General features: G+C 32.4%; 2 protein-coding genes across 2 annotated transcripts in view; one reads left to right on the top strand and one right to left on the bottom strand.

Moving 5' to 3' along the window:
* Window positions 1-643: 643 nt before the first annotated feature.
* LOC129220645 (DNA topoisomerase 2-binding protein 1-like) lies at window positions 644-11,365 on the bottom strand. The gene is made up of 2 exons (XM_054855074.1): window positions 10,906-11,365; window positions 644-4,531 (listed from the first exon to the last, which is right to left on the bottom strand). The coding sequence occupies exons 1-2, from the start codon at window positions 11,363-11,365 to the stop codon at window positions 741-743; spliced, it is 4,251 nt and encodes a 1,416-aa protein (XP_054711049.1). The 3' UTR covers window positions 644-740.
* A 659-nt stretch (window positions 11,366-12,024) lies between these two features.
* The window catches only part of LOC129220644 (translation initiation factor eIF-2B subunit epsilon-like), a 33,787-nt gene continuing 23,727 nt past the window's right edge, over window positions 12,025-22,084 (top strand). The window contains exons 1-6 of the mRNA XM_054855073.1: window positions 12,025-12,156; window positions 13,123-13,247; window positions 16,047-16,232; window positions 18,471-18,645; window positions 19,381-19,536; window positions 20,175-20,260. Coding sequence (XP_054711048.1) covers window positions 12,025-12,156; window positions 13,123-13,247; window positions 16,047-16,232; window positions 18,471-18,645; window positions 19,381-19,536; window positions 20,175-20,260 — 860 coding nt within the window. The remainder of the gene's footprint in view (window positions 12,157-13,122; window positions 13,248-16,046; window positions 16,233-18,470; window positions 18,646-19,380; window positions 19,537-20,174; window positions 20,261-22,084) is intronic.

Genomic DNA, 22,084 nt, shown 5'->3' with positions numbered 1-22,084 from the left:
CCAGGAGAAAAAATTAAAAGAGTCTGTTTTACTTATTCTTGGCAATAAATAAGGCCAAGCTAGCCCATTTGGCGGCTTTTCGCGTAATTTAGCAGAGCGAGTTCAAAATTTAAAAAGTTTGGCCAATGATACTTTAAGCTGAATTTTTTTTTTTTTTTCAATTATGAAGAACTTTTATTTTTAATGAAAATTTTACCAAATTACACTAGAAATGTTTTCTAACCGGGAAAATTAACTAAATGTTAGCTGTTTAAAATAATTTATTGTTGTGAGTTTTTGTGCAACACAAACATTTTGCACTATGTGTCACAATCTCACAACATTTTTTTCCCAAGTTTATATTTAGAAATTCATTAATATTGAACTTAATTTTTTTTAATTTTAAAGTCCATATTTACTTGATTACTTTTTGCAAAGCAGTTACGTTTTCTTTTCTCTAAATTTATTTTGTGAATTGTGTAAAGTACATTTTTTGACTTACAATATGGAAAGATTTTGAAGTGCTGAATTAGGCTAAAATATGTATGTAAAGTTTTTTCCACTTTTTTTTTTTGATATGTAAAAGGAAAAAAAAAAAGTCAAGCCTACTTTGTAACAAGCTTAACATTCATCAAACAAATTCATTTTAGCCCATTTATTTTAAAGTATTATTTACAAAATAAAGTCCATATGTACAAATCAATGTAATCTGAAGTAGGATGATTTAACTCTATGTACAATAAATTCATAATTTATAACATTTATTTCAGCTTCGATTTTTTACTTTGTCTGGAAGTACTACTCAAATTGCGTCTCTTTGGTGCCACCTCAGATAGAATCGTTAATTCTTTAACTTCAGGAATTAAAAAGTTTTCAATATCAGATGGAGGATCCTCTGTAAGAAAAGATGCTAAGTATTCTGGTACTACGCATTTGATATTGTGTGATAATATGGAACTTAAGTCCAGCTTAAGAGATTTCTTTTTCCTAAACTCGACAATCACATGAGTTAGTCTGTTCAAGCAACTTTCCATGCTGTCGGAAGAGAAAACTTCTGCTGATCCAGCCTCTAAGACCTTTGTGTATGTAAGGAGTTTGGCTTTGTCCTCAGCAACAATAACTACCTTCCATTCCTGGAATGCACCTTTCCAACCATCACCTTTGTTCAATTTCGCTCTCCATTTCGCTGGACAGAAGGCTATTTTTGCACTGTTGGGTGCAAGACTTTCAATGAATCTTTCTGAAGAGGGCCCGCCCCACTCAAACTCACTTTCGTCTAAGAAGCAATCTTGTTTCTCACAAGCTTCAAAGTAATCTGGATGAATGACCCACTTTCCAGCTGCAACACTAGACATGAATTTCTCATTTTTTATAGGAACTGCTACAACTAAGTGAGTAGCATTAACATCAAATGCCTTTATATCAGAAACGTCACCACCTAGTTTTCTTATGATTCTAGTGAAATTATTCTTGTATGCTTCAGATATATTGGAAAACATAAATATTCTCTTCTTCGCTTTTAACTTTATTTTACTTGGCATTTTAAAATCATCTGCATCATTCTGATTAAAATTTGAAGGAGAATTAAGAGAAAAATCATTGTTTTTTATTTCAGCAAGAACAATGTTCCCCTGCAAAAGAGGATCTACTTCTGCCGTTTGACCATTGTTAGTCAACCTGGCAGCAATTTTTTCCCTTTCTAAACGTCCTGTGGGGTCATCCCAAGTGATGGGATAACTTTGTGACTGCTGAGAACAGGTGTCTTGTTCTTCAGGAAACACCTCATCAGGTTTGAGAAAAACATCCGACAAATGCCTCGGATATTTTTGCATTGGACTGATTTCACTGACTGGACTAGATGATACAGAATTTGCCATTCTTTTAGTTTGCCGCTTTTTTGCAGATTTTGCAGCAACTAGTAATTCATTCAATCTATTGAAATCAACAGGTGTAGCTTGACCAGGAGATTCTGTTTTCTTTTCATTAGTTTCTGTAATTTTGGCTATATTTTTGTTACTAACAGGTGTTTTAAGAATCGCTAGCTGATCCTTTAAAGTCAATTCAGATTTAAATGTATGTGGAAATAAACTTTCTGCTACATGTTCATTTTTCTCTTGGCAAGAGTACACCCATTCAGGTGAGACAATTATTTTACCTTGAGCCCTAGCTTCACGAAATTCTTTAGTTGTGTCATTTGGCTTACCAGAAAATACAAAATGTGTGCAAGTTTTGTCATAAGACCACAAGTAATCTCCACCTAAAGAAGCAACTATTTCATTGATCTCACTCTGTAAATAACATAGTTTCCGGGCAACACATAAAACCACGCCACATAAGACTTTTTCAACGTTTTCCCCGGAACTCATTTTATTTGCATTTTTCTTTCCAGAACTTTCACTTTCTTGTGGGGCATCTGATTTATCATTTATATGTTTCAATGCAGATGCCAGATTCTTGCTAAACATTTCTTCAACAGGTAAACTATGTCTTTTGTTAAAACTAAAATTATCATTGCTGGTACTACTACAATCTAAATCTTTCAACAGGCCACTTACTTGAAATTTGTAACCACGGGGTGTTTCACAATTCAAAGTGCTGTTGAGGGAAATGTCCAATTTTTGTCTAGCTTGTGGTGTTGAAGTACTGGCTTCTTCTAACTTATGTTGGTCAATTAATTCAGTAATTCGATCATGTTGCAAAGAAAGTTCATGATTCTCTTCAGCAACATGTTTGACATTTTTATATTCTTCTATTTTCTGTTCCACCATTGAAGTAGGTTTCTGTTCGATGTTACTTCTATTGGATGGCTCTGCATTGCAAGCATCAACAAGATAATCATCAATCATAGGAAGCGTGCCAGTTTTTGCAGCATCTAATACCCAATATTTAGTAACAGCAGGTATTTTCCACTTCTTAGATGCTTCATACTTGCTTCCTTCAGGTGTAGCTACAACTAAATGAGTGTTTGCTAAAACTCCTTTAGTTTTATTTGCTTTTCGAACAAAATATTCTTGACAAGTAGCACCTAAAACTTCTGCCAAGTGCATTAGACAATCCCTTTCCGTGCCACTGTATTGACTCACTGATATAACAAATGACTCAAATGGTTTTGCTTCATCAGGTATAAAAAAAGGTCTAAACAACTCATTTTCATCAAAATCAAATACTCTGCAATCTTCAATGCATTTTTGAAGCCAACAATTTGTTACTATTTGAGAAACAGGAAGGTTAGTTTGCTGCCAAATAACAGGAACTACAGCAATATTACACCTACTTTCATCAAGGACACTTAACACAATTCCAGAATGAGTTTCAATCAAGGTAGAAAGTATCTCTGTGTCTTTTTCCAAAAATCCAACAATAATAAATTTCATTCCTTTGAATAATTCTTCAGTATTCATAACTTCATCATCTTCAATATCTTCTGGCACGCAATCAACTTCTTCATGTCTCTGAGCCTTTTCATTTTCATCTTCCTGTGGTTCAACCACATGTTTTTCAGGCTCTGTAAGAATTTTAGTAATGTTTTGTTCGACAGGTTGAATCACCTGCTCTTCATTTTTTTTCATGCTATTTTCCAAAGGTTTTGACTCTGTGTTAAGTAAAAGTATTCTTTCATGATCCTTCTTTGTAGTTAGCTCATTTTCTTGACTAAATGTAAGATCCAAGCATAAAAATGGACTTTCATCAATTAACCTGCCTTCAGAACAGCATTCAAGTAACCACTTGAAACTTACCACGTATGGTTTGATTGGAAAGGATTTGAGAATATCAGTCAATTCTTCAGACAAACCGTTACAAACAATATGTGAAACATTTTCAGCACAACTACTAAATTGCACACCACCTCCAGCATTAATTATTTTCCTTAGTTTCTTCATATGTTCATCTGTAAAACCAGCTAAAAATATTTTACAGCCATCAAGATACTGACCACCTTTCTGCAGTTTTGAAACATTAAAGCTGTCTAGAGTAGAATACTCTGAATCTTTCTTGGTGCATGATGAACCTGAAGTGTCTGCTCTTACAGATTCATCTAAGTGAGTAACGATTGAATTATTCACAATTGCACTGCAATCAACCAGTGGTAGTTCATTTGTCGAGTCTTTTTTAGGAGTGGAACGCTTTGGTTGTTGAAACGCATCACCTAATGCATATAAGGATTCATCTCGACAGTAACCAGATTCTACACTGTCATAAATCCAATTCACCTTGACACAAAATATTTTCCAACTCTTTGCAAAGCGATATTTATCTCCTGTAGGTTCAGACAAAACTAAATGTGTTGTCACTTGTGATTTTAGGGCGCCAGAATAGGAACCTCCATTATTTTCAATAATTGACTTCATTGATAAACGCTCTTGAGCACTTATTTGTGACACTGTAATAACAAGCCCCTTAAAGACTGGACATTTATACTTATCGTAACACCCATCAGTAGCGTGCAGTTGCTGATACTGTCCATTTTCCCACACATCTGAAATCCAATCTGGAACCATGATGGGCAAACCAAAGTTAGCTGCCACCTGATACTTCTTGGAACCCACTCCACCTATGGAGATGAGGGGAAAAAAAAAATTTAGTGCTAGATAAATAACATTAGTTTTTATATTTAAATACAGTATACCCCTGATTCAACAAATGTCAAGGGACTGGAATTAAATCAGGTATCGTTAAATCAAAGTTATACTATATATAAAAGCAAAGTATAGACAGAGGTACCCATGGTAGATACTAAATGGCACAACCGCACCATTGACTTTTTTGGAGGGGGGGGGGATAATTTGAGAGGGTTTTTGCTCTCATTACCCCTGTTATAGACACATAATGTAGGCTGAATCTAAATTCTTGCTTCATTTTAGCACTCACTTAAAAAATTGATCCTAGAGCATTTTCCTTCCAGGAGAAAATAAAATGTCAAGTGATTTTCCAACCAACAATTAAATACATCCTTTTCAAGAGATCATCATAGGCTATGCAAAGAAGACAAAAGCCTGAAAGGACTGTTTCTGGAGTTAATTTTAAAGGTTATCGTGTTTCTACAGCTTTGCTGAAGTGCAGAGTGGTTTGAAAGAACTACGTATCTGGTTTTAAACCCAGAGGGCTTGTGCCTTGGAATAATAATAACAGCCCAACTTACCTTTTCTTGGCGTACGACTAGAGATGGAAACAGTCAGGTAGGGGATGGACATTTTTGGGTGGGGGGTGGGGGTTTCAATTTTTTCTGGAGGTGGGGTCTATTCCAGTTGGGAAAAAATAAAAATTTTAATATATCAGGCACAAAATAAAGTATTCAAAAACTTACAAAATGTAGATTAAAATCTACTTTTTATGAAACAAGTTAGATGTTCAGTATCCCACATGAAAACAGCAACTTTGATAATGCAAGTTACAAGATAATTTCAATTCCCTATTCATCAAAGTAATCTGCTAACCTCACTAAAACTGTTATGTACACACAGGAGGGAATTTGTATATCAATACTACTAACTACTGGAAATGTTTAAGTAAAAATTTTTATCTATTTTCATTTAATGGGTGTGTATATACGTGCACAAAAATGTATATTCCACCATTGAACATCAAAAATACAACTTTTATCGTTACAGACTCTACATTGATTTTTTCTTCAATAGTGACTTGAACTGAATTTCAAGCCAAAACTGGTGCTTGGGACAAATAAAGTAAAGGATTATCTCTAATACATATAATAATTTTAATCAAAAAGTGCATTTGTTAAAAAATTATAAGTTGTGAAAATGGTGATTGTAGAGTCTGTAACAATAATTAGAAGAAAAGTTTTGTTAAAATTTTTGTTTATGCATTTTATATCACTAAATTGAATATTTTCTAATTTCACCTATGGTGTTATAATATTCCAAAATAAGTCTCATGAAAATTTAAATTCGGTATTTTTTATTAATTTTCTAAATTTGGTTACGGACTCTACAAAACGTTACTTGACGTACAAAACGTGGCAACTGTTTCAACACCGCTCTTTCTTCACCAAAATGCTTGAACAGCCTGCACAGAAAAAAAAAGAATAAAAGTAGCCCTTTAAAGGGAATTACAACTTTATACTTAAAAAAAACTTTGACTTTCAGAAGAATTTTGACTGCACAAGTGTATAGGGGGAGTCAGGGCACATTGGTCTGGCTCTCTACTTTTCTTCTTTTTTTTTTATCTCATCAGAAATTTCAATTAGTAGTTTTATTTTCTACCATGAGTTACATTAAATATTTCTCATCATTCCAGAAAATTTTCAATTCATTACCTTTTTTCCCATTAATATTTTAAGAGAACTTTGTGAAGTCAACCAACCTGCCACAGTCCCGAGGTCCCCACATCACAAAAACAATTTTTATTACAATTTTAATGTTAAATATTATCCAACATTTGTACCAAACAAATGCTTTGTGATTAGAATCAAAAACCAAAGTTTAAAAATCAATATAATTAAAATTTACCAATGTCTACTGTTTTACACTTTTTCAAGAATCAACACAATTTGTGTTTTTAGCAACTTCACTATTGCCAATACTGGAGTATTGCTTTTTTTAACTGTTCTAAAAGTTTTTGTGGGTTTTCTAAAAGTGAACCAACATACCCCAGGTTCTTGGTCTAAAAAAAAATTTTCCGGATTTTTTTTCTTTACAATAAAAAATAAACTGCTTAAGAACTAAAAGAACTTATTTTAGGAGAGGAATTCAATTTATTGTTTCATTCTTCATGAAAATAAATTTTATCCAAATATATATATAATATTTATCCAAAAATTTTAGTTGAATGTGCGGAGGAATTAGCAGATGTAATCGTAAATATTTTCAATGCTTCTTATAACTCGGGGACAGTGCCAGAGGACTGGAAGGTGGCTAACATTACACCGCTCTTCAAGAAAGGGTCTAAAGGGAGTGGGGGAAATTATAGACCTGTGAGTCTAACTTCAGTGGTCTGCAAAATTTTTGAAACATTGATGAAAATTAAGATAGTAAATTTTCTAGAGACTAATAATCTATTGACTAGTTTTCAGTATGGTTTAAGTAAAGGTAAATCTTGTGTAACTAATTTATTACATTTCTATGACAAAGTTACCATGGCTTTAGACAATAAGAAGCCTGTAGATGTTGTTTACATTGATTTTCAAAAAGCTTTCGATAAGGTACGGCATGTTGCTCTACTTAGCAAATTAGCTGATATAGGAATAGCAGGGAAAACTTTCATTTGGGTAAAAAACTGGCTGACCGGAAGGAAACAAAGGGTAGTTGTAAGGGGAAATTATTCTAATTGGAGTGAGGTTTTAAGCAGGGTTCCTCAAGGATCAGTGTTAGGGCCTGTTTTGTTCATTGTCTTTATGAACGATATTCACAAAAATATTTCTGGGAACATGAATTGTTTCGCTGATGATGTCAAAGTTATGGGGACTGTAGAAAATGAAGAACAAGCAAATCAGCTGCAAGAGAATCTAGATCATATTACAGAGTGGGCTGATAAATGGGGTATGGCTGTTAATGTTGGGAAATGTCAAGTGCTACATTTAGGGCATGGAAATAAGTGTACAAATTATTATTTGCAAGGCTCAGTCATTAGTCAGGCAGACAAAGTTACTGATCTGGGGGTCTTAATAAGTCAGGATTTAAAGTTTAGCTAACAGTGCAGCATTGCTAGTAACAAAGTCAATAAGATGCTTGGGTTTATCAATAGATCTATTTCAAACAAATCTAAAGAAGATCTTCTGCCCTTATATAGAAGTTTAGTAAGACCACATTTGGAGTATGCAGTTCAGTTTTGGTCTCCTTATCTTAAGAAAGATATTAATGTATTGGAAAGGGTTCAAAGGCGGGCTACAAGGCTAATAAATGGACTTTCCCACTTAGATTATGATTCCAGGCTTAGAAGACTAAAAATGTAGTCTTGAGCAAAGAAGAGACCGAGGGGACATGATTCAGTTGTTTAAATTTATTAAAATGAAAGATGTTATGGGGCTGAAGTTTAGCACTGAAAACAGGACAAGGGATCATTGTTTTAAGCTATTTAAATCTCAGGCTAACATGGATATTAAGAAAAATTGCTTAGTTATGAAAGTTAATCAATCAAAAATAGCACTGCCAAAATAACAGTTTCTGAAATTTGTTCAAAATAACTTTACTATATGATTTCATTATAGGAATTGTAGAACTATTGGTGCTACTTTTTGTTAGTTGTAAATTAAAAAAAAAAAGGATTAAAATTATCAAGGCTGGTCTAACGAGTCGAAACTTCCCCTATTATCTTATGGGATGTTGACCAATCAGTGATCCCGAATTTCAATAGATTTCCAGTGTGACATTTGAAATTTTTCCAGTATAGATACCAGTACATATTGTACAAAAAAAAAATCACTTTCACGTTAAAATAAACGAACAAAGTAAGGCATGTCAGATGTCATTTAGTACATTAATATTAGGGCCATTAAACAAAAATATAAGATCTTTCGTGCCATACATGACCGATCATACATTTAGTTAATGAAATGCAATTATTTAAACTGGAAATGAACAGCATTCTGTTGCTTAAAAATATATGTGATTCCTGAAGCAAAAAATGTTGCCCTTTTTAAATTGAATTAATAGAAAATTTAACTTTCCTTTAAAAATGCAATTTTTTTGGCTTAAAAACACCTTCTTCCTAACATGTCCCCACTCCCCTTAAAATTTATCCAGAAATTTTGATTAACCGAAGATGGTCCAGTATTGATCACTTCAGATAACCAAGGTTCTACTATAAAAGTTAAATTGTTAGTAAAATTTGCATTAAAACCTATAATTTCTAATAACAAATTCATGACTGAAGAAATCAACATATCACTTGGTCTGTTCCAATAAGAGGTCACATTCAATCTGGTACTCCCCCCCCCCCTAGAGCTTGGGTGCACCTTCTCTAAATATCCGATAGACCCCCTCCCCCGTAATATCAAAAACCTCTCCCCAAAAATGAGAAAAATACATCTCAAAACACCCTCTAAAAAACTTCAATGGCACAGTCTGCGGCCCCCTCCCCAGGTGGGCACCCCTCACATGAATGATGAAGAAATAGCTATAACAGTTGATTCTATCATTTTAACTATTGAACAATGAGGTAGTATTGTGTTGTTTAGACTCTATAAACAATAATTCAAACAAAATACTCAAACATGACAAATGGGTCATTTTCTCTAAACTGCTAAATTCTTGTCCTTGCTCCAAAAATAACAAAATAACTAGTATAGAAATAAAACTGACACTAGAATGCTTTAACAACATGTTTTTATGTTTGTAAAATAAGTTAAAACAAACACTCTATTATTATTATACATTTAAATAATTTTTTGACATGATACATGTCATTCCCCTGTGTGTTCCTACCTCCACCTTAAAGCAAAATCAGCTCTAAAGATTCAGGAAGCCATGCATATTTGTACAGAAATTGTTGTTTAACCTCTTAACAAGTGTTATGCAATGTTGTAAAATAGAAAAATAAAAAAATTTCAAGGTTTGAACTATTTAAAAAAAAATAGTAAAAAATGTCCTTTGATTTTTTGTCATTCCCCTGTCGAGGAATGGAATGAATGTTTCTCACACCTGGTAATAGTTGTATTAACTCATAATTTAATCTTTGAATTCTGGTCTGATCATAGAAATAATTTTAATTAGTTCTTTTTGAATAAATACACGGTGTCGAGTATTATTCGGGTGATCTCAAGTTAAATCTTGATAAGTATTTTCAATGACTGTCATTACCCTGTCTTTGATAATTCATTTAATTTTGTAATAATCATTCAATGAATGATTGACTCTCGTTTGTATAGAGTTTCCCCCCCTTACTTTAAGTGACATTGATATTTGTTGTTTGCAGTTATGACAATATATAAGTTAACTTTAATTTTTGTCATTCCCCTGTCGTCCTTCCCCTGTAAAATGTAAGGGAAATAAATAACCACAATAACTACTTTTTGGACACCAAGACATTGGATCTTTTTCAATTTCATAAAAGTGGTGTTTCCTTTTCCCACATAAATTATAATATTGTCAGTAAAACCCATTATTTCCTCTAAGTGTCATTCCCCTGGCACAGTGAATGCCATTCCTTGCCCTGTTCAAATTGCGCTGTTTGGGGAAAATGACCCAAATATGTAGAGTCCGTAACATGTTCATAAATGCGCAGTTCTTTAGTAAATAATTCCGTAAAAAATACTTTTTACCTTTTTAAAAATTATTTTGGTACTTAAATGTATAACTGATAAACTGAGACGTAGTAGAAAACCTTCGTTAGGTAAGAATAGTTATTACTTTCACAAAAAATTTGAGGATAGTTTAAGCAAAAATTTCCATGTCTTTTGAGTGTCGAGTCCGTAACATGCTATATATCTTCCTATATCTTTAGAAATTCAACACAAATCTAAACTTTTTTCAATGCTATGACATAAGTACACATAGGACTAATCATTTACAAAAAGTTTAGCTTTACTATTTGCTCTAATTATGCATAGGAGGCTAAAACATCATTATGAAGTGTAGAGTGCGTAACAGCCAAATACTGTGAAATGCCCCTTTTGTGTTTATATATACTCTCAGCACTATGGTGAGTCACCCCTTCACTCCAGGAAGTCCGTTAAAAAAAATTGTTCTTTTACTGGGTAGGTTATTTTAGATTTAAATGGTTTTTTATAATTTAATTTTTTGAGGGATTTTTTTTTTTTCAATTTTCCAATCTTATTCAACTGCTAGTATTGTTTAAAACATATAGTTTAAAGTTCTAACAATATTTATTGTCTTTAGCAACATGTTACAAACAGATGAGATATTTTTGTGTTGATAAGATGTTTTGTCTACTTATGGGAAATTGTTTGGAAACCCACCAAGTGTTTCACATTAGGGTCCCAAAATTCGATCAGATAAAATTAATACATACCAACAACTAAATGAGTCACACTTTTTGTCAGATCTTTACTGAAGAAGCCACCCATAAGCTCAATCTTCTGTTTCATATCTTCTCGTACTTCATTTACAATGTTTGAGCAAGATACAGTTATTTTGCGCATGGACACACTGTACACTGGATACGGTCGTTTGGGCAAAACATCCCCATATTGGAGACAGTACAAAATACACAATGGTCCAATAATTCTGCACTGAATTGACTTTAGATGATCAAACACTTCATTGTGGAACGGATCCATGATGAAAAGCTTCGGTTCTTTTTGCGAAATTTTCATACATGCTTCGACAGTAATCCATAGTGGTTCCAACTGGTTTGTTTCCATGGCTTCAAAAGCTAATTTCAGAAGCTGCGTTGCTTCTTCTGGAGAGCTCCCTGTCTGAACAAAACAGATTTCATACTTGGAGCTGCTGTCTTTGAAACTAATCGACATATTCGACCTGCAAAGAAATTGTTTTATTAAGAACATGAGGCACAAGTCCATAGTTTACAATAAATTATACCTCTAATTAAATATGGATTATGGGCTTATGTCTTAGAGAGGATTTGCTCATGATGAGCCTGAAATCATTTCAAGAGGATTAAAAAACTAAGATCAAATATTCAGAAACAAGAAAATTCAAGTAAACAAAACATTAGACATGACAAATGAAAGTAAGCAATCAAATTCCAACTGCTAAGCATTCTATTATGTTCATTAGAAATCACACAAGAGTATGAATAATGATAAAGGTGTCGAATGACTTTGATGAGTAAGATTATCGTTGAGACAAAACAAAGCTCATAAACAATGCTTACATGTTTTAAATCTTTTTCAAAACATTATCATGTCACTCGCAGAGAGCGCCATTCAATTTCAATTCAGTGTTTTACGCTGCCAAACCAAAAGATAATTTTGCATTTTATGTAATAAAATTCTCAAAGTATGTTGATTTTCAGTTCTTACCAGTATTTATCTAAGTAAAAAACATTCAGAGAACCTTTCAATAATGAGATAATTCTTATTCCTGTTAGTCAATGTCCATTCAAATGCACTACTCGGTAGTTTGATGTATTATTACCGAGGATCTGGCAACTCAATTAATTTTCATAATGGCGTCTTCCACGAAAAACGTGAAAGCGTCTGCTAAAGATGACTTAAAACAACAAGAAATCACTCAAGCTGTCATAATTGCTGACAATTTCGATAAAAAGTTCTATCCTTTAACATATGAAAAGCCAGCTGTAAGTAAAATTTGAAATTATGTAACATGACTTAAAAGAAACGTTTTATATAAGTTTTCGTCCTATAATACAACAACTTTGTTAGCGAACATAAAACAAAATACCAGTTCCGTTTGTTAATAACTTTAATTTTGGAACTGAATGTAACTTATTAGTTCATCGTCTCAATATTTTGAATTTCGATTATATTAATGTTTTGTATTGTATAAATTTAGCAAGAAAGATAATTTTTTACGGTTCCTTCGAAACTGTAAGGCACAAGCATAACAAAGTATTACATGCATGAAGCATCTACACACAATAGAATAATTTAAAATGTCTAACTTAAAATGTATATACGTACTGTGAAAGACCGAAATCTGGTAATTGTTGGCATTCGCCATTGATTATCAACAATCGCAGAGCACTTATGCATCGATGAGGGATCGAATATTTAGTTATATGTCTACACATTAACCAGTGAATGTTAAAAATCATCAACTTTGGTTCTTAACAGTAATCGTCATAACAATTCGTTTCTGTACTACTTTTCTGGAAAGGTACAATGGCGGACAAAAGAAAATAGATTTGCAAAAATGCACATTTTTACTTTTTTTTTTGGAAAGAGGGGGAGGGAAGGGTCCAAATTCTCTATTTACCAAAACAGTTCAATGTAAAAAAAACGCTGACATATTATCCCTTTCTAATTTTTTTATTTTATTTTATTTTATTTTTTTTATTTACTTATTTTTTTAATTCCCTCTCCCTATAAAATTTGAAAACTGTTCTGTATCTTAGATATTCTCTTTCTACATAGAAAAGAAATGTTCTTTTTGTTTACAAGCAATGTTCAAATATTTTCTTTCATGTGGAATGTTTTGATTTGATAATTTTAGCTTTAATATAACTTTTGCTGTTACATACTTATTATTCTTACTGTAATAATTCTTTTATTTGAAAAATTGTTATTTATTGGGCCATTGATAGGTTCTTCTGCCACTTGTAAATGTTACTTTGTTGGATTACGTTCTTCATTCCTTGAGGGAGTGTGGAATTCAAGAAGCATATGTATTTTGTTGCTCTCATAATCAACAAATTAGGAGCTATGTGAGGTAATTTGAATGCATTTTCTTTATTTATTGAATTATATCTTTGACTTAAAAATAAATTTCCATTGGCTCTGTGTCCAACTTCAGTCTTTGATTTTCTGCAATCATGTAAATATCCAGTAGGTTTTAAAACTATTTAGATTGCATCCAGGCCTGTCATTTAAAAATTTGCAGGAAGGGGGAGGGGGAGAGCAAAGAGTGCGTGCTCAATATAAAGTATACAGGGGTCTGGCCAGAGGATATTTGGGTCCGTTAACGAACCCTTCACAAAAATCTGATCAACCAAAACGAACCTTTCACAAAATCCCGACCAACCACGCACCCTTTACAAAATTCTGATAAACAAGAACAAATCTTTTACAAATTTTTTATTGAAAGAGCAAATCTGAAAGCAAAATAATGCATATTTCCATGTATGAAACCAATAATTTTTGGAACCTTTTTTAAAGTTAAATTAGAGGGATTAGCTTATATAAAATCTGCTAATTTTGCAAAGAAAAAGAAAGGGCCCCAATATTTTTTAGGGGTGAACAATATGGAGGGGTCCCAGAAAAGTAATTTGTGACAGTCCCCAAAATTTCTGTGCACGCCCCTGGGGAGAACCCCTGGGCCCCTGTTTCTGTGCGATATTACTTTACGTCTGAGATCATGTTGCTAATTGAAGATCTTGCTGCAAAAAGAAGAGCTCCAAATTTCAATTTTCAAAAGGTCAATTTTTAGATTAGTTACCTTGAAAACACCATTTTACATGTTGCTGGTTTGAAAAATTATGCATTAGGAAATATGTAAACTGGCTTTTTCAAGGTACAGAAATCTGATCTTCTTTTTGCGGGGGGGGGGGGGGGGGGTGGGGAGGGGCTATTGGATTATAGACCCCCTTAGACCCCCAAGGAGGTCTGGCCCCCCCCCCTCTCCAATAATTTTTGCAAATCTGCGCTCAGAACTGGCTCTAGTAGTTTGTTCACCCTAGGCAATATTGACAAGTGCCCCCCCCCCCCATCCATTGAATAATAATAACACTATTATAAAAAAATGATATTTTAATAAAAATAATCGTAAAGTGTTTACAATTAAACAGTGTTTCTAGTTACATTCCAAACTGGTTTTTGCATACCCAAGCACTGGTACACACTTTAAATTATATTTTTATTAACAGTAGAGTAGTGCGTCTTATAGCGCTAAAATAGATATTAATGATATTAATATTTTCAAATGATTTTTAAATTGTGCAATTTGCCGCTTCTAAAAGAAAAATTAAATTTCTAGTTTAATTTTGAACTATGTTTTGCATATCCAAGCACTGGCACACACTCTAAATTATTATTTCAGCATTGAAGCAGTGAATCTTATGAGGCTGAAACAGATATTCATACTTTAAAAAAAAATTTCAATTTTGAAATTTGCCGCCCCTAATATCTGCTGCCTAGGTCGCCTACCCCAAGAGCCGGGCCTGTTGGCGCTCCTGTTATTGATTTTTTATTTGTATAGTTAAAAATTTCTATTAAATATGAATCTGAAATTTTTTTCATCTATACAGATATTTTCAGTCTGCAAGTTCTCCTAACTGTAAGGTCACCTTGTCACAGGGGGTTGCGGTGACTTCTCAAAATTTCCCTATTTTACAAATTTTGTCTGATGACTCAGCAAAATTTTGTGACAAAATTACAATTTTTAAATGCCCGAATGTCCCTTTTCCTTATACGCACTTATTTGTGAATTTCCGTAGTTTTATCATATAGAGGATTTTCGCCCCTTCTTTTTCATATTTTCCATGTATCAACTTTTGGAGAGGGAGAGAATTGAAGAGACCATTTTCACAACACACAACTAATTTATTTTCTACACACTGAAATAGTATACATGATGGGCAGCCAATTCGCCCTTTTTCCCCGAATAGCAGTCAAAATTATGCCATAAAATGCTATCCCGCTATTCGGTCAGGAGATTTTCCAGTCATGCTTTGACAACTGTCTATATCCATATAACCCAGGCGCTCTCATGCAGCTGCACAGTAGGCAATCGCAAAAAGCCCCATTATGCAATTATGGAGATCCCAGTTATTAATCTCGGGATCCCTGTCAAGTTTTACGCAGTGTAACCGTGTGGAGCAAATAATTTCTTACATATCATTTGGCAAAATTTAGAGTTTTATTCGGCTAATTGACTATTTTCTCCCTTTCAAAAATTTGTTCGGGGCGCTCCTCTTTGACTGATCAGATTTCTTATTTCCAGGTAATTTTATTTGTACTCATTGGTATTATTTTCTCTTTAGCATTTGGATTGTCATTCTTATTAAGTTTTAAAATGGGATGCTTTTTTTAAGACTTGTTTTTTAAGACTGAGCTGCAAAATTTTTTTTCAACAGTCTGCAACAGTTCAAAAAACCCAAAAAGAGTCTTTAAGATATCCTGATATTAGATTTATATTAAATTCTAAATATTCTCCTATATAATGTTTAATAACAACTACACTTATACTGTGCAAATCTTTGTTAACCAAAATTCAACATTATTTTTTCTTTAAAAATTTTATGTGTTTTCATATAAGTTTTGTGTGATTTTTATTGTTTTTTGATATAATTTTTTTGGTGGCACTGAAATTATACCTTTTGTCCCCCTGACAAAATTGGAAAATTCAGGACTGGCTGCAGGTAAAAAAAAAGGATGCAGGTGGAAATTTGAGTAAAAAGGAATATTTTTCACTTTATTCATCTGAAGAAAAAATTAAGAAAGAAAAATGTATTATGTATGATGTTCTTTCATAATTTTGAAATGATTAATGTTGAACTTCATTCATTTTTAGCTCTTCCAAGTGGTCCAGAGATGAGTCACCTATGTCTGTGGTTGTAATTAGCTCAGCTAGTTTTATGTCTATGGGAGATATTTTACGAGAATTGGATTCCAAGGCTCTTATTCGTAATGATTTTATACTCATCAAAGGTGATGTTATAACAACGTTTCCTCTGTGCAGCATATTAGAAGAACACCGGTAAATGCTTATTTTGATACTATTTTAAAATTATAAAACAAGAATGCTAGTTGCATCACTTAACTTTTCATGCTTAATATTGCTCAGATTTAAAAAACTTGAAACTTAGTGAGAACTCTGATTAGAGCACTAGTGGCTCAACATGTGGTCTACGGACTGCATGTGTCACTTGGAGCTTTTGAAATTGACTTGGTAAAGGTTGTAAAAAACTATAAGACACGGTTTAAATTTTATTTTGTGCAGGAACAATATCGAAAGGCTATTCCTTTTTACAATTTTGTTAACTTGCAGTTTAATTTAATGCTGAAAAGGACTTTTTTTTAATTTGAATTTAGAGACGTAATCAAAGAAGAGCACTTTAATTTTCATGACTCCTTATGATAATGCCCATGTGAAGAACAGTTAAAAAAGGGCAGACTGAGAGAAAAGAACAAAATAATGTTAGTAATAATAAGGTATTATTAATGCCTCTGCTTTAGGTTGTATTTTTTCACAAATTATTTCACGTGTGCAGAGAGCAATCCAGATTTTGATCTTTAAGGCCACTTTTTTTTTTTGCGGGGGGGGGGGGGGGGTAGTAATATAACAGATTGGGAGATCTCTTTATTGTTATGATCTTTTTTTTTGTGGCAGAAGAATGTTTTAAAAAGTATGTTATATATATAGTGATCACAACTCTAATCTGAAATCTCTTTAGACCAAAGGACTTTGCTGGGAATGACTTGAAAGCTGGAGAAGTTTTTTTTTTTTACTAATATTTTGTTTTTAGGCTAGTTGATTTGAACTTAAAAGTTATGAAAGAGCTGTTTTTGAAAGTAAAATTTGGGGCAAGAATTTAATTTTCAAATGAGGAATTTTATGCAAAGGCTGCTTTTATGATATAAAATTTTGTAAAAGGGCTGCAAAGGAATGCAAATTGTGTCTGAGTGACCTAAGTTTATATTACTTGAATGTATAGTGAAAAGCGTTGAACAGGAAACTGAAGGGACCAAAATAATTTTTCAATATGGAATTTTGTTTAAAAATTTTACAGTAAATTGCACAGAATAGGTACTGACTGGACGGCTATATCACTTGGTGTTAACAGATTTTTCTTGTTAAACGTGTTTCACTGTAATGACTAAAACAGCAATTTAAATTTAAAAAGTTATTATTTTCGAAATATGGCGTAAGGTACAAAATTATTTATGATATCTTGAATGAAAATAATGTTTCACACTAAAAAGAAAAAAGTTTAATTGTTGTGATAGATTGATGTGCAATATGTATTTTGCAAGTGAGATAAATGGTTGTTAACATTAACTACAAGAGGTATGCAGTGCATCGATTCTTCAAATTTGAAATAGTGTTGTCATGGAAAGTGAGACGAGAGGGGAATAGAGGGAGTAGACATCTTCATTTGTGGGAAAAAAAACCTTTTTTTTTGCATTGCAAAGACCTGATGGATATTTTAATCCAACACGCTTATATGAACTGACCTTTAATCTTCATGCGCGCGCATGAATCTGCAAAAAAAGAAAAAATAAATTTAAAAATTGAGCGAGCCAACTAAAAGTTGAAAAATTGGTTTAGGCTGCATTCCGAAACAAGCCTTCTTAGAATATTTTAACGATGGTTGCATTTCTGGGAAAAGTATATGGAGTCTGAAGAAGACTGCTTTGAGAGTGATTAGGTTTTCAATGAACCATATATGCCAGTTTTTTTTTTTTTTTTTTCGGTCATAGGTCAGGTATTTTTCTATTAGATCCTGTATAGTAAAAAAAAATAACTTAACTGCATTTCACAAGTTTAATATTTGATTACTTATGTTTTCGGCTTTTCCTAAAACATTAATTATTAGAAGCCAGGACCCACCATTTGGAATTTTTCTAGGGGAAGAAAGGGTGTTGTACACTTAATGTAAATTTTATTGGAAAATGATTAAAACCACACCCTCTTATTTGTAAACACATTACTTTTTAAAGCCCAGAGAGCAATTGCCTCCCTCTGACCCAGGAGCTAAGTGTATAAAATTTTGTTCTCATTTATAGCAATTGAATATTTGAAATTGTTTTTGGGTTTTTTTATTTTTAATTCAACTAGTTCAAAATAATATTATTAAAGAAGAATCATTTGAAACCCAAATTTTAAAATGAAGGTAACATTATTGATGAAGATCAAAGTAACAATATAAAGTTCCTGGAAATTGTTACTTAGTATTTTGAATTGTTTGTGTTGCTTTATAATTTTTATTTTCAGGAAAAGAAGGCAGTCCGATAAATCTTGTGCCCTTACATTAGTATACCGAAATGCCCTGCCAAAGCACAAGACAAGGTGCAAAGAACATGATTTTCTAGTTGTGGTAGAATCTGCGTCTAAGAAAATACGCTATTATCAAAGGATTAATGCAAATAAAACAGTAAATGTGCCTTTGGTAAGTAAAATGAAGATTACAAAAATGAAATCTTTCCCAAATTTTCTATGTAATTACCAATTAATATATAATTTGTTTTATGTCTTTTTAAAACCTAACAATAACTTTACTGTGGTTTGAAATTTTAATTCTTTAGGAGATAAATTTAAAATTGATAAAAGATAAAAGGTACTTTTTCTCCTTTAAATTCTTTTTTTTTTTAAACATCTCAGGAAGATCTATGGTAGCCTCTTTTTTATTTTATTTATTTATTTTGTTTTATTTATTTATTATTTTTGTATGGTTGTGCAAGGGGGTCCCCAGCCCCCCTTAGAAGTGAGAACTTCCTTGCTTTTAGTGCTTTTTTCTTTGCAAAAATGTATAAAAATTTCTTTTCTAGCCATTAATGAATAAGTTATTAAAAATGTCAAATTTTAATACCTCTAATATGTACCGAAATCTGTTTCCATGGGGAAAATTTTTGAGCCCCCCCCCCCTTACAATTTTGCATGTGGGTTGTGTGTGTTACATAATTGATGTGAGGATTTTTGAGAGGTAGTCAATTTGAACTTGAAACTACAGTAGAACTTGTTGCACAGATGTCTTACTTCCTATAGTAGATTTACTTTTGTTTAATGCATTGTTAATTTATTGAGAGGATACCAACCATACCATTTCTCACTCCATGCCCTTTTTTATTCTTTCTTTCTTTTTTTTTTCGTCCGAAATGGTGCAAAAATGTTTTGCCTATTACAGGAAGTATTTCAAGAAAATGAAGAAATTACAGTTCACTATGACCTTCTAGACACACATATATCTATTTGTTCTCCTTGTGTTCCTCCACTGTTTTCTGACAATTTTGACTACCAAAATCTTGATGATTTTGTCAAAGGACTAATAGTCAATGAAGAGGTAAACTATCTTATTCTTATACTCCTTTCTTTGTCTTCTGTACTGAAGTGTAGTTCTTCAAAATTAAGTATTATTTTGAAAATTCATTTAGATTTTTGTTGGAAAAATTACTTTTTTTTAACCAATGCTAGATCATAAGAAAGTAAAGAAGGATCTGAAGTGTGTCAGGTTCTTTGAGGCCATGAAATAAATTATTATTTTTTAAAATGCTCAATATTTATTAATTTTTGTCAAGATTAAAAAGTTTAATATTATTTAATAAATTCATAATTTAACTCATTTTATGGAATACAAGCTAGTGTTTATATAGAGATTTCAGTTGTAAAGAAAACTTAGAATCACATATTCTCACAGAATTACTCAAAAATAATGCACTGGAACTTGATAAAATGTAAGAAAAAAAATGCTACTATGGGATGAAATTTCACTCATCAGTAAATATTTACAGTGAGCATTTTCTGAAGAAAATTCAAAATTATAACTTATTGTATTGATTTTGTGGTCTGATTGTGAATCATATGCAAAGGTCTTTAGAAAATGTACTATATTTAGCATTTTATTTTACCAATGAAAATTTATGTATTTATTTGTCTTGTTGCTTAAGATATTTCATACTAAAATGTAATTTATGGTTTCAGCTTTTAGGGAATTCAATGTACATTCATATCACTCAATCTGGTTATGGTGCTAGTATATCAAATTTGTACATGTATGATATTGTCAGGTAATAATGATATTTTGCCTATTTATCTGAGTTAGTAATATTTTTACAATATGTTCTAAAATTATATAACCTAAATTCATCTCTATTTTCATGCATCTGTGAAAAAGAATGTCAGGGATTGACCCATGACAGATACCTCCTTTCGGAATTGTTTTGTAATTTTTCAAAAAGTTGTATTTTGAAAATTTTGTTAAAAATACTGAATATTTACTTAACTTAAATACAGTACTTAAACTAACAAATATGATCAAAATATCTTTCATGTAAGAAAATCTCTCTTCAATTCTCCCTTCTAGTAAATCCTTTCCCAACAAGCAGGGATCTAAGACTGGTATATATTTTCTGAAAGTATGTATATACTTATAGGAGTTACTTCAAAGGTAGGACTTAATTGGCATGTAGACTCACAAAGCTTGATTCCCATCACTTTTGAACTTTGTGTGATTTTTTGGGTTTTTGATAGATTTCACACTATTTAGACATTAAAATAAGTTCTTGGCACTAACATGTGGCTGTGAGAAGCAAAGGGATGTAAGTGGACTAGAGATGAAAACAGTTGGAAAAAACCGGAAAATTTCCAAAAAAAAACGTTTTTTTCCAAAGGAATAAATTTCCACTTTGGAAAAATTGAAAAAAAAAAAAAAATGATTTTTTCAACTTTTCAGGGTTTTAGTTGAAATTTTCAGCAAAAAGTTATTAGAAATTTCTCACGCTTCAATTCTAATGCAATTTCCTCCCCTCTCCCATTTTATGTTAAATACTGTCTAACGTTAATGCAAGTTGTTGTATGACAATGCATATAGATCAAAAAATGTTTAATAATACTTTTTACAACAAAGCTTAAACCAATAACCTTAGTGAAGAATTTATTTTCTTTCTTCATAAAACAAACAAGCATAAATTTGATCACAAAACTATGTTCCTGCTGACTGCGAACCAAATGTACAGGGTGCGGCAAAAAAAAAAAACAGGGCAAGTAATTTTTTAAGAAACTTTATTAAAAATAAATAAACTAACAAAACACAAAAAATAAAAATATGAGAAGACCTTTAGCAATCATTAAATTTAATTGGTTTCAAACTAGCAGCCTTTTGCAGTAATACAGAGATGCAACTGCTTATTGAAATTTTCATTCAAGGGCAGCAAGTCCTTTTAGCAACCCTATTCCCTATAAAGCAGAGAATTCAATTTCATGTGTAGTTTAGGGTAGACTTTTGACTCTAAAATAGGCCATACAGTGTAATAAATGGGATTGAGGTCGAGCGAGTAGAGCGTCCACTCAAAAGATGATATCTTGTCAAAAACAATGTGCTTTGCACACTCTTGTCTTTTTGGCCATATGAATAGGTGTGGAGTTAAAGGAAAATGTCCAGTCTACAATGCTGAAGTGCTCTTAGGCCCACAGAAGTACAATAACTTCTAAAATGTTCTTCTGGTTCTCTTTTTGATTCATTTTACGGCTCTTATCCATAAAAAACTCAAGATTTTTTGTCGCTTGTCCTGATTCCATCTCAGACCAAGCCTGACTTCGGATTTTGGTGATATCTAACACTTTCTAAGATGCTTGGAGTGTCTAGCAAGGGCACCCATATGCAAAATTTTAAGGGGGGGGGACTCTGATATTTTCTCCATGGAAACCGACTTGAGTACAGATTAGAGCTTATGAAATTTAACATTTTTGATAACTAATTCATTAATGACTGGAGAAAAAATGTTTTCACATTTTTACAAAGGAAAAAGTATTAAAAGGAAGGAAGTTCTCATTTCCAAAGGGGGGGGGGAGGCTTGAGTCCCCACTTTTCCTCCCTATATGGCAGCCTATGG

Source organism: Uloborus diversus, chromosome 4, assembly GCF_026930045.1.
Source record: "Uloborus diversus isolate 005 chromosome 4, Udiv.v.3.1, whole genome shotgun sequence".
Lineage (NCBI taxonomy): Eukaryota > Metazoa > Arthropoda > Arachnida > Araneae > Uloboridae > Uloborus > Uloborus diversus.
This window is presented reverse-complemented; position numbering and strand designations above follow the sequence as displayed.

Coding starts and splice junctions, on each gene's coding strand:
- LOC129220645 (XM_054855074.1), bottom strand. CDS start 11,365: ATGTCGATTAGTTTCAAAGACAGCAGCTCCAAGTATGAAATCTGTTTT. Junction 4,532..10,905: donor TGTGACTCATTTAGTTGTTG/GTATGTATTAAT, acceptor TCATCTCCATAG/GTGGAGTGGGTTCCAAGAAG.